General features: G+C 32.6%; 1 protein-coding gene and 1 pseudogene across 1 annotated transcript; both read right to left on the reverse strand.

Annotated features, from left to right (window-relative positions):
• Positions 1 to 962: 962 nt before the first annotated feature.
• Positions 963 to 4686, reverse strand: LOC111642085 (patched domain-containing protein 3-like). Its single transcript, XM_023388357.1, has 3 exons — positions 3696 to 4686; positions 2654 to 2968; positions 963 to 2218 (listed from the first exon to the last, which is right to left on the reverse strand). Exons 1-3 carry the CDS (start codon positions 4684 to 4686, stop codon positions 963 to 965), a joined length of 2562 nt encoding a protein of 853 aa, XP_023244125.1.
• Positions 4687 to 6503: 1817 nt separating this feature from the next.
• On the reverse strand, positions 6504 to 9173 carry LOC111642086 (annotated as a pseudogene).
• Positions 9174 to 16259: the final 7086 nt, after the last annotated feature.

A 16259-nucleotide genomic window follows, 5' to 3' on the forward strand; every position in this document is an offset into this window, starting at 1 on the left:
TATTTATGCAAAAAATCAAAGGAAAAGTAATATAACTTGGTTATATTTTAACAGATGAAAAAAACGGTAACAAATGAAATGAAAACTATCTACTTATTATTTAGTTTAGTCATCTATGTACTCGTATATAAAAGAACAAGTCCAGATATGATAAATAACGCAAAGCCAAAACTACTGGTGCTAGAAACTTGAAAATTTGAGGGTGTGTTCTTTTTGTAAAGTTTATGCGTGCTAAAAAAAATTTTACGAAATCAACCCTAAAAGGGTAAAAACTTTGTATGAAAATTTTTACTGCATGGGCACATTAGATAAAAACTTAGGTCATATAATGTGAACAAAAAATTATTAATGATCTGTAAAGCTATTTTGTGAAATCATTCTTTATTATAAACATGAAAATTGAATTAACTTTTTTGTTTCACTGTACAAAATTTTTTATCGTAACTGAAATTCCAGACAGCTTGGTAGCCCGAACGGCCCCAGGCTTTCGCCCGTGCACGCTAAGTGACTTTCACTACAAGCACTTATTTCCGAAATCTATGAAAATTGTTTGGCATTGACGGCCGCGAATTTCACGCCAATAAGCTGCCTCGATTCGTTCGATTATGTTAGCAACTCAATTTCATATTTATTTTTACATTTTCACTTCGCGATCCTTCTCTGTTCTTTTTCCATTGTTTACACGTGTTGGTCATTTCTTTGTTATCCACATTTCATATCATCATTTATTACATACTGCCATGACGCTCATGTCTGTCCGCTACAACTGTCAAGAATTAACGCGATTAACGAAGCGTAGTGACAGAGGCCAATAGAGTGCGGGATCCTTCCCATAATGCGGTTTGCGCGACAAATTTCGTACATGCGTTTATCAAGCCGAATAGTTTGGCGGAATATTCAACTATTTGGCTAAGCTCCTGGCCGAATATACTATTCGTTGCATCACTAGTAATAAGTCATTACTAATCCATATTTAATTCAACAAATCTCTCTGTTACTTCTGTGAAATTTGCTTGTTGTTTGAAACAAACGAAAGAATGTAACAACGAAAGAACAACTGGAGTAAAAAATAAAGCGTGAAAAGCAGTTTCCATTGTGATTAAACAAACAACTTTCAGAAATGTAAGGACTGCGTACGAATCTTTATATATGAAAAGTATTCCTATAATAGTCGACAATGTTCCTTGAATTATAGGAAAGCCAACATGATACAACGAATCCTTCATCTTTTCTTTTGATGTTCTACAGGTTGATGTCACAAAAGCATACGCAATATGAGCCGGATAATTAACGCAAAATCCAACGCACAGAATCAAACTCGTCAAGGATATTATATCTAAGTTAATTCCCCACATACTCATGTAACCCAATGTTTCTATCGTGGTGGACACAACACAAACTGCTACTACAAGAGAACAGAAGATGTTAGGAATCACACTGAAAAAAACAATTGCGATCAATAAACCAGTCATCCAAAACAGTTGTTTAGCCAAGCCGTCGATGATAAGTCCTTGTTCTATTAAACTTGCAATTACAGAATGAATAATAACCGGGAAAGATGCTTCATTTGCAATTTTGAAAAAATCATTCATTGTAGCAATCTCAATTTCTCTGTTACGTATATTTTTCGTGACAACAAAAAATCGACTGTAGGTAATCTCAGATCCATCCGGGCTGAATATAAAATCATTTGAAAATTGCTGGGCTGGTTTAAATCGTAAGAAAACCCGAAGTCCTTCCATGAAATCATCTTTGTTCGACATGTTGTAACCTCTAAATGCGTATTTTGCAACTGGATTTTTCTGAAATTCTTTGTAATATTTAAGCCAGGAAACAGTTAAGCGTGAATCGGCAACGTGAGGGTGAGATTCAAATTTTCTAAGGAGATCTTCCACCGATTTCTGAACGTTTTTGTCTGAATAATCGAGTGTTTTGTTAATAAGTATGTGAACAGGAAAATTGTATTCAGTGAAGTATTCGAAATAAACTCGAGAACTTTCATATATTTCTGAATCGGATGGATGCATATTCTGTAAATCTAATCCTTGTTTTATAAAAAACACTCCAAAGCATCCACACCCTAAACTGATTAAATACAAAATGAATACAATCGCTTTCGTTGGTGTATAGCAGAGAATGTCTCCCAGTTTATCTCTAATTATTCTCATTAAATATTCATCATTTTTTTCGATTCCTTGAAAATCTTCTTCTTGATGTGCTGAAAAAGAATAACATGTCAATTATGTAAATAATATATTCATTTAAACCAATGACATCTTTACATCTTTACTGAAGAGTGACAAACGTGAAAACATTTATTTTATTAAGTTAACTTAATGATTATTCTAATGACATTTTTAAACAAAATTTTCAGAAAGTAAAAGTTAGATAATAATTATAGTTGTTTGTGTCTTTTTTCTAAATATAATTAATATAATTCGTAAGTAGAATTATGTACTACATTACAGAAGAGTTTCTAAAACATATAATATAGGCCTATATGCTAACAATACCTGTAACTATAATTCATGCCGAAGATTACAGGAAATGACGTTTAATATTTGACTAAAGGAATTGTCAATGAAATGATCGTATACTAACGTACAGTATCACAATTAACTATAATCTAAAACTGATAAGTTTGGAAAATTACCACACGCTTTGAAGGTAATCGGATGAAGACCTTTCTCTTCTCTGTACCCGCTTAACGCCATGCATCCAGCAAAGAAAGTTATTTGAAATACGTAAGTGAAGAATATGCAGGTTGCGCAGTAAATGCAAAAGATCTTCACAACAACAATTGGTGCTGTCATTCCAACAAAATACGAAAACAAATTAGTAATTGACGTCAAGGTGATTGACACCCCGGCTGCAGCAAACGTGTCTGCCATTCGCTTTTCTACACATTTATTGGAATCAGTGATTCTCCAACTGGCAATCAGCACGAAACTGTCATCCACTTCGGTAACTGTAACATAATAAAGCACTGTTATTAGGGATTGTAAATTTACCGACTTTTCATTTACCGGTAATTCGGTAAATGAAGATTATAATTCCGGTTTACTGGTAAATTACCAGTAAATTGTTTTCTAGAAAAAAAAATTAAGGTGATAAAAGTATAAGTCGTTTTAATTTCCATTTCACATTTTTTTATTTTAAAGATATCAAATATAAAAAAAAACTTAAAATGTTATTCTAAACAAACTGTAATAATAACTTTTAGAAACAGAAATAAAATATTACAAAAAATAAAAAATACAACAGAAATAATATACAGGGTGTATTTTTTATTTTGAGGCAATAAAATAACCTAACTAGATCTCGTTATTTTAAAAAAAGATATACACAAAAGTTGTAGGGTATGGAGAAACTAATCAATTGGTAATCTGATATGTGACATTTATCTTTACCATCATGGTCATTTTGAAGTCAAGTCTGTTTTTTTTTAATGGGAACACATATTTTTGTCCCTGAAAATGGAAAAAGCGGGAAATTTTACAACCGGTTGTATTTTTTACCTTATTTTCTAGGTCGAAGGTCAAGATTATTTTAAGGTTATAATTATAAGTTTTTTTCTAATGGGGAACCATACTTTTTATTACTGGAATAGGCAGGGAGGTAAGCCGGTATTTAATCCCTAACTCTTATCATACATTTATTCATTTTAATTTAATATATAATAATAAAGTTCATACCTAGCACCAAGAATGGAATACATATATTAGTGTAAGCGTTCTCCATTCCGCAATATCCCAGTAATCCGAAGGAAGTGACGATTGCCATTCCAGCAGAGACAACACAGGCTAATCCCATCCAAGGTTTGCTTCTTATTAAATTGTGACTCATGAGTGTCGTCATCGAGAAAACAGAAATAAACAATACACAGGCTCCTATCCGATATCGTAAATCGTAAAGATATGTCTTAATATCGTTTTCTGTTAACCAAAGTGAATCGATAAATGGCTTGATATTTTGGAAGTTATGATTTTGTATTTTTCGATATACTTCGGCCACCCAACTATCTCTAAACTGAATGTTTTCTTTATCAGTTCTGTCAATCAGGTAAACAAATCGGACGGCTTGAACACGTTTGACGTACTCATTTTCGTCTGTCGTAACACCTCCCAAATTCATAACGTACGTTTCGTAAGAATATGTTAAATTATCGATGTCAACCGGATATTTAAACTTTTTCTTCCCAGTTAAGAAGTTATCTGCATCAGATATAATTTTAGAAAATGGGTTTTCGTAACATTTGTCACGCACTTTAGCGCAGATATCACCATATCCAATTGTTCGATTGAACATTTCGATGGTGCAATTTTTAACTATTGAATCAGCTACTTGTAATTCTTGAAGAATTTCTTTTTCTAACATATTTTTTCCATTTCTACTTGTAAATAGTAACATTACCCAATCGGGAACTTGTGTAAATCTTATTTCATCAGAAACTGATGCAGTCTTCCAGGTTTCTTCAATAAAGTTTTCTGTAGAAAACAATTTTCCGCTATCGGCTTTAAGACTATCAATTACATTTCTTTTATAACGAAGCTTAAAGATTCCGGCTGTTGATCCAACTGAGATTAATACGGGAATGATTATGAAGAAGTATGGATGTCTTCCAATCAATGAACCTAAACGTTTAAAAACTTGTGATAATTTTCTTCGAATAATATCTAACTTCATTATTTCACGATGTTTAATGCTGAAAAAATAAATAGACAATATCAACCATGTAATTTTTAGATACATCTTTAATTTTAAAATTTATAAAATAATACTTTTAAAGAGAACACTCTTCTAGAGAGGGGATAATATAAGTACCACTTTTTGTCGAAATAAAATTTTTTTATCGACTCAGTCTGAAGCAAGGATTGAAAATGTGAATATTTCTGTGTATTGACATGGACAGAAAAATTCAAATAATTCTGCATTTTTTTATTGGTTATTTAAATTCAATTAATCATTTTCTGCCTGGTAATGCCTGATTATAATGAGATAATAAATTTTATTTTAGTCTTATAAGAAATAATTGTGCGTACTTATAGTAATAATGCATCGACACAGTTCTAAATTAATAATAGCAAGGATGAGGCCGAAGTTTTAAACACAAAAACGTGTGTATCTCGGATGTTTAGCGCTGTTTTTCTGTAAGCCTAGAAATTTCACAATGGAGTTTGAAATGTCCAGCATGATTCCACTGACGTTCCAACTGTTATTGTGAAACTTCTAGCCAGCATTAGACAAGAAAAGAGAAGAATGTTCGAAGACAACTTGTACACTAAGCTCTGAAATTACTGACATTTATCTAATTATATTAGCATTGTCACCAAAATAAACTGTTTTTTGTGAACACTTGTCTCTTTCTGCCTCCTTAAAACCGCCACCCACAAACGAATTTACCTTATTCTATCCTGATAGTAGAAAATAGACTTTTTTAATCGGCAAGCTTACAGTGGTTTCCGAAAAGTGGAATTCTAAGTCAATCCTCACCAGTTCAGCGATCTTACAGTCGTGTCAGAAAATATACTTTAAGTTCTACGATCTTCGACAGTACGCCAACAAAAGTATTTTTGCCGTAACACCTAGGTAAGAAAAATGGAGGCAGAGGCAAGTGCGGCGCAATTTTGTCACTGGAGTGGGACTCTTATTTCCTCTGTTTTTGAGTCAAGAGATGGTATAAATACTGCTTATAAGAAAATGGTTCGATACTTCGCCCAGAACTTTTGCAAGAACCTCTTATACAAGAGCAATGTCTTCATAAAGTAAGTATTTTTATTTGAAAGTTTTCTTTGACAAAAAGATTGACTTAGACCTAACTCTAGATAAAAGAAAATCTACGAAAAATTCACAAGTTTGAAATCAAAATATATAAAAGTCAATTTAAGGAGTTGGTAAAATTCGATGTAATGAACGACCATTTAGACAATTGTGTAGACGTATATGTTTTAGAAATTTAGTAAAGTTTATTCACTTTTTATTTTAACATATACATAAATATTAAAAGTAAGTATTTAACATTATTATTATTTTAATATCAGTAATTATTAATTTAGATTTGGTTGCCAATGAAAATCGCTGTTCACGGTTTATATCTATCATATGAAAAACAAATTTTAAGGAATTACAATCAGAAGTTCGTTTTCTTGGAGTTTAATATTTTTTAAACTCTTTCTTAATTATATGTAAATAAATACCCAGTAATATAAATTTAAATGTAAAGAAATTAATTAAAATGATACTGTAATATTATTGATACTAAGTTAATAAGTAGAACCCCTATAAAACGTGTTAATATAATACGAATTCGTATACAACGGCGAAAAAATTTGCGATTGTATTCGTATAAACAGGCTAAAAGTGACTCGCATAATACGGTATAACATCATCGCCGATTCGTGTCACGACAGGTTCGATCTAAGATCTTGTAAAGATCAATCAACAGCTTCAATATGAGCCCTATGACTCATCGTACACTCATCCCAGACTATAAATAATGTTCCTTAGAGAAGTTTTTCAAGTGGACCGTTTTTACGGATCGGACAAACGGACTCTCCATCACAAAATACATTCAATGGTAATTTGAACGTCGAGTGAGCAGTCCTACCTCCATTGAGAAGCTTTGCTGCGATTCCTGAGGATGCTACAGCCAGTGCTGTACCTCCGGCCGATCTCACTTTAGCCAACAGTAAATTAATCAAAAAGGTTTTCCCAGTTTCACCGGGAGCATCCACAAAAAATACTTTGCCTCGATTATTGATTACACTATCAATAATAACATTGAATGCGTATCTCTGATCATAGACTAATTTTGGTAGATTAACTGCCACAAAATTATGTGATTCGTGTATGTTATAAGGACGACTGAAAAGAGAGTTGTAAGAATCGTTATAATTTTGATTATCTCTGATAGGAGAAGCCAAACCAAAATCATGTAAATATTTTTCGGAAAGACAGACCACCTTATCCTCTATTTCAATCAAACCTTGATTAAAAATTTCTTCAGAGAACGTTAATTCATAGTTGTTTAATCGATTTTGTTTTCGATGAAGAATATCTTGGCAGAAATCCTTTCGAAATGTTTCCCATAGAATTAAAGGTTCAGATGGTTGACAGAAAACTAAAATAATAGCAAGTAAATCTCTCATCTTCGAAGCACTTTTTGATATGGAGGCATCAAAGAGAGTGTTTATCCAATAATTATCATTCTCTAACAGGCCCAGTGCATTACATGCGGCTTTGGAAATAGGATGAACGATACCATTGACGGTCTTTAAACTGTCGAATGAAGTTGGACCTCGAACGTGATGTAATAACATCCTCAGATGAAAACATTCGCCTTGATTAGGATGAATAGTGTAAACTCTACCAAGTGCTGTATCTCTTTTGATTCCAGGATAGCCTTCAACATCTAGTCCTCGTTTTCTTCGAAAAAATTTATTATTCGACCAAGTATAATACCCTGGAACTTCGTGATATAAAAGTGTTCTAGCAAAATAGTCTGATGAACATAGATTAAAAAAAAGCGGTCAGTGTTGTTTTCCGTGGATTATCGATGACTTGGTGAATATTATCCTCAGTGAAGTAAACTCTTTGATTATTTTCAAGGTGTACAGCTAAATTGATCACAGATGGAAATCGTTCATGAATAGAAAAATCAAGGAATCGCCAAAATGCTTCTGAAGATATGTAACGACCGTTGATATAGCTGCTTATTTCATCATTCTCATTTTGAACAGAAAAAGTGGCTTGATCAGAGCCTTTATTCACATATTTGCAGATATACTTGATTGCTTGAATCGAATGGCAGTATTCGACATTTATGTGTGCACCAAAACATCTTGATAATGTAGGGCAATATGGTACAACCCAACGATTATCTTATTGTACTGTTTTACCATGAATATTCAAAGAAGTGGTGTATCCCCCCTCCTCAAGAGAGCTACGACGATAAGTTGGATAACTATCATTCCCAGTTTGTGTTTCTTTTACGAAACTGTGTGGATATTTTTTGTACACCTACCATTGTTCATGCAGGGTGACGCCATATTGAACTCTCCGCAAGGGCCATGAATCATATTTTTGCACACGATGTCAAAAAGCAAAGGATCAAAATTTTTGTTTGGCAATTCAGCAGAAATAATTGTATCAATCTCATCTGGTTGAATTTTTACTACTAACCATAAGAGAATGTGACAGTGTGGCAAACCTCGTTTCTGCCACTCCACACTGTACATGTAACATGCAACTTTACCAAAGATTGCATGTTTTATCAAGAGATCCATCAATTTTTTGAGTTTGAGATGAAAAACTCTGGAAATTATGTCATGTCGATCGAATGACTTCTGATTCCCTGTTAATTCACATTTTATCTCAGGCCAAGAGGGGTTACAGGTGAATGTAATAAACAAATCAGGACGACCTTTTATACGAACATATGTAAGAGCATCTTGAGTTTTTTCGTGCATATAACGTGGTGAGCCTGTGAATGTTGCAGGAAGAATAACTCGTTGACCTAAATTCGCAGCTGTCACATTACCGTCGGCATTATCTGCATCTTGCAGATGTACGTATTGTTCGGCGCGCAACTTTTTTTGATTAACGCGTATAAAATTCAACTTTTCAGAAATTATTTTGGCCATCATATCAACACAGTATTGATTAAATAATTGTCTATAAAGATGCAGATGGTTAAGGTTATTTTGTCTGACCATGAAGCGGTAGGCATAGAATTGCATGCAAGAAACAGTTTTTAATTGGTTATTATGCTATTTAATATTGATATGATATCCATCTTTTCCTCTAGTAAACATCAGAGGATAATGCAGTGGATCGTACGATCGATGAAGCTCAGAAACCCGTTGTAATCGACCATCGCGACCATGTAACACAATGTCCCTTGGACCTTTGTCTTCGTCAACTAATAATACAGCTACTTCATTAACTGTAGGTGCATTATGTCGGCCTCTGCGTTCACCTACTGGAATTTTGTCAGCACTGATGATTAATTTTAAATTGTGCAATTCATGAAAAGGTCTTGACTCAAGATTATATTTGAATATTCGAATAAGATTATTATTATCTTGCAAGATTTTCTGCAATCTTTCAATGAGTTCCGTTTTCAAAGTTGGGTTTATATTCGATCGGGCTAATATCTGGTCAGATTCAGACATGAAGCAAATCTGTAAAAATTTAGGCGTGTCTTATGGATCAGGAAGTAAGAAACTGATAATCAAATGATAAACTTGACCCTGGATTTTAAAATTAGGCATGAAATTCTTTTCTCTTATTACTTTGGCTCCAAATGATGTCATTTGAAATAGAGTGTTGTACTGTCTAAAATTGTCTAAGAAATATATAGAAAGAGGATCTGTCCCTATAATCAAATTTTTAATGTAATCAGGAGGTTCTTCAAGTTGTTTAAGAACGATTTTACCTGCAGCACAGCAAAGTCCAGGTGTTTCATCATACCATTTTTTGGCAAAACAATGATCACGTGTTTTGATCATTTTACCTATTTGAACCTCTTTCATATCCAAGTAGTCATTTTCAGGATGATAATGAAAAGCCAATTTGAAACGTAAAACATTCTTCGCTATGCGCATTCGATTCTCAGCCGAACGAATTCGTTGCTCTTCCAGTCTTTCAGACCGCTCTGCTGTAGATTCACGTTGTCTACAATTATGAACAATAATAGCTCTAGAAGTTTTTCTTCCTATTCGTGCTCTCGCAGTTGTCGGCATTATGGAAACAGTTGTAAAATTTCGAATATTTTGTACAATTCATGTGTCGCCATCTAGTGATGAGAGAGAGTAATAGACAGAAAAAATCCGTTCCAGTTTTATTTAACTGATAAAAAATATGTAGGTTTGATTAGTGGTAAACATTCCGGGGATCATAAAGATGCTGCAGTTAAAATTTGGTAACGATTGATTCAGTAGTTTTGACGGTTAGTGGTCACAAACGAAAAATACGTTGTCTCTTTATATAGTACTAGCAGACCCTGCCACGCGTTGTTGTGGATCAAAATGTATTTACAGTCGACCCCCCTATAACACGTTGATTTTTCCGTTTTATATGAATTCCATGTTGTACGAGTAACTTAGATGTTACAAATACGTGAGCTGTTCACAGTTTGGCATGCATATTTGTAAAATCTAAGTGACTCGTACAACATGAAATTCATATAAAACGGAAAAACCAACGTGTTATAGGGGGGTCGACTTGTATTATAAATGTATAACACTTCCCCCGTGGGGGGGAATTTTTCGAAAAATTTCTTCTTAGTGTACATTCTGTTGACGTACCCTATTAAAACGCAATCAAATACGCAAAAACCCGCATCTAAGATAATATAATAGAAGCCAAGTTCTTCACGGTAAGCCTTAATTCTGTCCCTCTCCCCCACGGGGGAATATCGAAAAATCCCTTCTTAGTGTACTTTCTGTTGACGTACCCTATTAAAACGCAATCATAAACGCAAAAACCCGCATCTTAAATAGTATAAATAGAAGTAGAGTTCTTTACCGTAAGCCTTAATCCTAACTATCTCTCTTCAGTGGGGGGAATTTCGACACGTATATTACAGTATATAAAAACACGTGCGTATTCGAATGCAGCGTTGTGTGAAAATTTCAAAGGAATCGGTAGGAACAAACGAACATTACATTTTTATTTATATAAATAGATAGAAGATGATCCGATTCAGTTTATTTTCACAGAAAAGCATAATGCCTCACAGAAAAGCAAACTTAGGGCGTCGTACTCGTAGCGCCATCTGTTGGACATAAAAGCCTTAACCATAGATGATATCATTTAATTTATGAATGTTTAACGGAATAACATACAGCCTATGTCCACCCTGAGGTTTCATTCTAAATACAGTAGATCCCCCTATAAGACGGTAGATACGTTCCGTTCTTTATGAATCAATTTTGTAGGAATCATAGTTTACGGACTATGGCTGTTTGAAAGGTTTTCTTTCGTAAAATTAATCGATTCTAGACTAATTCGACTCAACATTTCCAAAATACGTATATTTTTTTGAAAATAATCCGTATAAACTACGTTATAAACAAAAAATTGTAGGATTGCTTACCGAGTGTGTACCGTTCGACTACGCCCGTTGCTAAAGCTTGGTTTCGTCGCGGAACAGCGCATCAAACCGCGGCTGCGATTTCTGATATTATTTTTCTGCGAAAACTTCGTTGACCTTTGGAGACATCATTAATATAAATAATTTTTATGGCCGTTAAATAAGAAATGTTTCTTTCACAAGAAATGTATAAAATTACAGTACTAAACAGACGATAGGTCGCCTAACTCGCCGTAGCGTGACGCTAGACGGCGAAAAATATATATTTAATTATAATAAAGTTACAATAAATTAAGTTAATATATAATTATATATACAGTACCTAATTTATATATAATTAATATATAATTATATGTACAGTACCTAATTTATATATAATTATATGAACAGATGATACTAAACTCAATTTATCCGCCTAAACGTCCGTAGCGTGGCGCTACGGACGGCGGAAAATAGTTCGGCTGCCCGATGACGTTTTACGTATTATAAGAGTTATTTTTACCGTTGTTTACGGATACTGCCACAATTTTTATAGGAATCATAACTATAGGAAACGGTTTTATAGGGGGATCTACTGTATTGGTGAAGGAATTTTTGAAATCGGATGAGTAGTTTCGGAGATTACCTGCTGCAAAGAAAGTTACATACATACATACATACAAACATCACCTCTTTATAATATTAGTATAGAAGTATAGATTCAGGCGAAACATTATTATAAAAAAAATTATTATTACAAATTAGTACAACTTGATTTTATAATAAATTTAATAATTAAATGAAATATATTAAACTTGTTATTATAACAAAATTAATTTAATTCAAATTTGTGATCAGTATGGCCCAAACTACTACTACTTTTGTATCACGAAGGAAGCTTTGACATTAGATCCAGTGTGGATGAAAAAAATTAATGTTTGTTTGAAAAAGAAATATGTGAAAATTGTCATTAACACACACACACACCCACACACATTTACAACACTGTCGATTGGGTTAAGTTATAAATTTACTCGCAATTCATATAATGGGGGAGGCCGGCCAAATATCTAGCAAGCGAACGGCTAACAGCCCACAACAGGTCCTGAATAGAATCATTAAAAGCGTTGTGGCGTGTAGCATCCACCAGCTAAACCGCTCTGTAAAGTGCATGTGCAAATACATATGATCTGGCAGCTTGGAAGCTGTCCCGTATTCGACAATACAGCTCTTCCATTATGCCACTGATATTTGAATATACAATAGAAATCTTATCTTTTTTTCACAGGTGGTATAGAAATTTGTAATAAGATACATAATAATATTATAATAAAATATTAATTTTAATTTATTTAAAGTTCATCAAAATATTAAAATAATCGCACAATATCTATATATATAAAGCTGAAAAGCCGGATTCTTATTTTCTTTCTTTCTGTAAGTCTATGCCAAAAATGGCAATTAGGGGCACCCCGAACTATTATTTAAATTTATTTAAATTAACAATATAAATTATTTTATATTCTTATAGTATAATAATAGAAATAGTATTATTTTTATTTGTATTTTAGTATGCCCCGATGCCTGTATCGGGCCTTTCGGCTTGTGTATTTATGTTTCAGAAAATACCACAGAACCGGCGCCTCCTCCATTTCCAACGCCAACACGCCGCATGCAAATGAAAAGTTATTTTAATTTAATATTTTTCCCCGAAAGAAGACCAGCACGAATCTATTGTTAAAAATATGATGTACAGAAGCAAGACACTACAGTACTAATTTGAAATGGAGAACGTATATTTTCCATTAAAAAAGGACAGTAAAGGCGAAAACTACCATGAAGGCCATCAGAGGGCCTCAAGTAGAAGTAACGTCCGCAACACCGAAGAAATCTCACTTTTTCCTATGGTGACTCACGAGGTCACAGGTACAATGATTAAGATACAACTGGTTCGACCAGATGAAGACAATAGTGCGCGACGTCCATAGCTTACAACAGACAACAGACAACAGACAGACAGCAATAGTGAAAGTCTACATTTTTTTTTTTTTTCAAATTACAACCCAAGAATTTTTCTATAAACGTAATGTTTACGAAAACATACTTTCCACCTACTTTATATAATCTGTTGCCGAATTTTACATTTTATTATCACATAAAAGGAATTGTTCTATCATTTCTACACGTCGTTTTATTTTAACAAGTTACATGTAAAGTCTTTTAGGCATTAAAGTTTACAATTGCAAACACCATCACAACCCGTATTAAACGGATCACTTTTCAATTATTAATAGTAAATTGGTATTAATCAGTAGTCGTTAATCGTCTTGTTTCCAAAAACAGGTTAGCGACTACTTATAAAAAAATTAGTTGAATCCCTACCGCAATAGTCCATTCTTTCTATTGCACCAGCGGTATGGTGGTGACATTCGAGTAAGAAAATTACATAATACAAGATTACAGGTTAACACACAATATGTTTTGTGCGGTTTTCGAGCGATTGTTGAGAAACTGTAAATAAAATTGCTGTAGTTGGTCGTGAATAGACGCCGCACCGACAGAAGGCGTCAATTTACGTGAAATTTTCCGGGTTTCCTTCACGTTAGTAAAACCAATAGATGAGCGAAGTTTTTAAAGCCTGTATAGGGGTCGATTTCCTATATTAAGTTTTTACCAAAAACACTGTCCTTCGTTTTTCGTGTGTGCACACGAGTTTAAAAACCTGATTAATGACGATGAATTAAAAAGGTTACTTGGTAAAATTTTAACAACGAATCATAAAGCAACTAATTTACGTTTATAAATAAAACTATCGTTTAAAATAACTTACAATTAGTAACGATTTGAAACCAATTATATTAAAATGCTTGTAGTAATTAATTATTCGAATTTAACACATATAATATTATAATAATGATAATGCCTACGGCAAAAACCTATCTCGTTATAAAAACTTAAATAATAACACTAATTATTATTATAATTAATTAGTCGATAATTATAGAATTCTGTACATAAATAATTAGTTTATATTGAAATAAATGCTTTTAGTCTAAATACAAATTGAAAATAATTCACTGAGAATAAAAAATTATAATTATTATACATACGATTTTATTATAATTTGACTCTTACCTTATGTTTCTGCAGAGAGATAAAGCAACTCCGTTTCTATCTACAAAACTTCACAATAAAATAACTTTTTTCTGAATTGTTTACGCGTAAAATCGTTAAATTCAAAACCTGTTTGAAACGACATTAGTCGAACTACTCGTAGTACACGGTATTTACGTAAGCATCTCGTGTTAATTATGTTGTATTTTTTAACGCAAAATTGGCATTGTCACAAAACATGAATTACTCTAAGCTTGATTTAATAGAAATTTAGCAAATTCTATATATTATCATGGCTTTTAGTCGAAATAATATAGAAATGATTATGATCACTTACTTCCCTACTGAAAAAAAATAAACCTTTAACTATCAAAAGGCAGTTAAAATAATTTACTCAAATCTAAAGGCTCAAAGCTCGTAATATAATAAAATGTAATATATATTAGACATTACTTTAACGTATTATATAAACTAAGAAATAATTAAAATTGTTTCTATAAATTGCCGAAATGAAAATACCGATACAAAACATTCCACATACTATAAGACTAAACAATAAAATTATTATAATATATGCTGCTTTTTTTGTATTAAATGTGATATGTTGTTAAACATATAAAATTGTATACATCCGCAAAATCTAGTGTCTACGTCACCAAGTTTTTGTGTAAAAAATACTTGACGTCTTAAACAGCAATCTTAGATTCTAACCTATCAACACCTATTAAAGTTTTATATTTACTGCAAACAATGAAAATAACAAAATATTAAACTAGAAAATAAATAAATAACAAAATGTTTATAATATACCACATACAACCCATTTAAGGTGGTCCCACTACGACCTCTTGCTATACATGTGACCGAAATTGCAAGTTTTAGCCACTTCAGTGCAACACAATTCTTTACAGTACAAGAGTTTATGCACCATACCCGTAAAGTTTACACCAGTAAATTGTTGTGCTATGCATTCTATATGTAAAATTAAAATGTCAGCAGAACATTTATGGTCACTATTGCTGCAAAAGCAAGTGCCTTCTTCGAGCAGGAGGAGTAACCACAAAAACCTATAAAAACCTGTAATAAAACTCATGCTAATCTATATACAATTAAAACTTATGTATATTATTAAAACTTTGTATATACACACTTATACTGAGTTTAAAACCGTGTATATATAAACCTACGTACCATAAAATCCAGTGCGCCAAGACATCCATCCTGAAATCTAAGTAAAACCATAAAATATGCATATATATAATTGTATATAAAACTCTTATATAACTATATTTGTATATAAATAAACTTTAAAATACTATACTATAAGGTGTAGTAAAACACCATTAAACTTATAACTAAGTTAACTGAATAAAAAACTGAGACCTTACGTTATATTATGTATAAAAAAGCAGGCTAAACACAAACGCTTAGAAACATCATATGTCTTAATATATTATTTAAAACCTTATATGCACCAATGTATACCTTCTTAGTGCGCACTATGTACAAACCTCACGACATGCAAGAAGGGTCTATACTTAAAATATGCTTTAACTTATCTATTTCATTATAAAAAATTATACAATCTAACATGAAGTGTTAGAGTATTGACTTCGCAACACTCACATAGATCAGTCTTAAAATCTAATGTCCATCCAATATTTGGTAAGTGTAGTAATTAAGTCGTACCCATTGCGCCTTCATCCTTTTAGTAATTTAGGGGACAAACCAATAGGTTGTCCTATTAATATACCTGTTTAATCGAACTTGACACATGCCATTAATTAACTTTATATGACACCTGAACTCTCTTTGTCTTAGCAATTCTACTTGTGCCGTCGATCGCCACTCCATTATAACTTAAAACCATGTGATTTTTTTATACAAGCATTATAATACCACTATCTAATTTTATATTGGCTCACATATATTTTGTAAAGTTTCATAGACGTACTGCTATAGTTAATGGCAACGGGACTATTTTTAAAGCTCTTTCTATATTACCTGTATGGTAATTTTTAGAAGGTATATTTTTTATACTATGCTTTAACATACAGAAACCAAGGCTGTA

This window comes from Centruroides sculpturatus, unplaced genomic scaffold (genome assembly GCF_000671375.1).
Source record: "Centruroides sculpturatus isolate CEXI.00-Female unplaced genomic scaffold, Cexi_2.0 scaffold1498, whole genome shotgun sequence".
Classification (NCBI taxonomy): domain Eukaryota; kingdom Metazoa; phylum Arthropoda; class Arachnida; order Scorpiones; family Buthidae; genus Centruroides; species Centruroides sculpturatus.

Bases quoted from the DNA above. Each gene is read 5' to 3' on its own strand.
- LOC111642085 (XM_023388357.1), bottom strand. From the start codon at position 4,686: ATGAAGTTAGATATTATTCGAAGAAAATTATCACAAGTTTTTAAACGT. The intron at 2,969-3,695 runs GTATGAACTTTA...ATTATGTTACAG, and splicing joins TATTCCATTCTTGGTGCTAG to TTACCGAAGTGGATGACAGT. The intron at 2,219-2,653 runs GTAATTTTCCAA...ATTCTTTTTCAG, and splicing joins GATTACCTTCAAAGCGTGTG to CACATCAAGAAGAAGATTTT.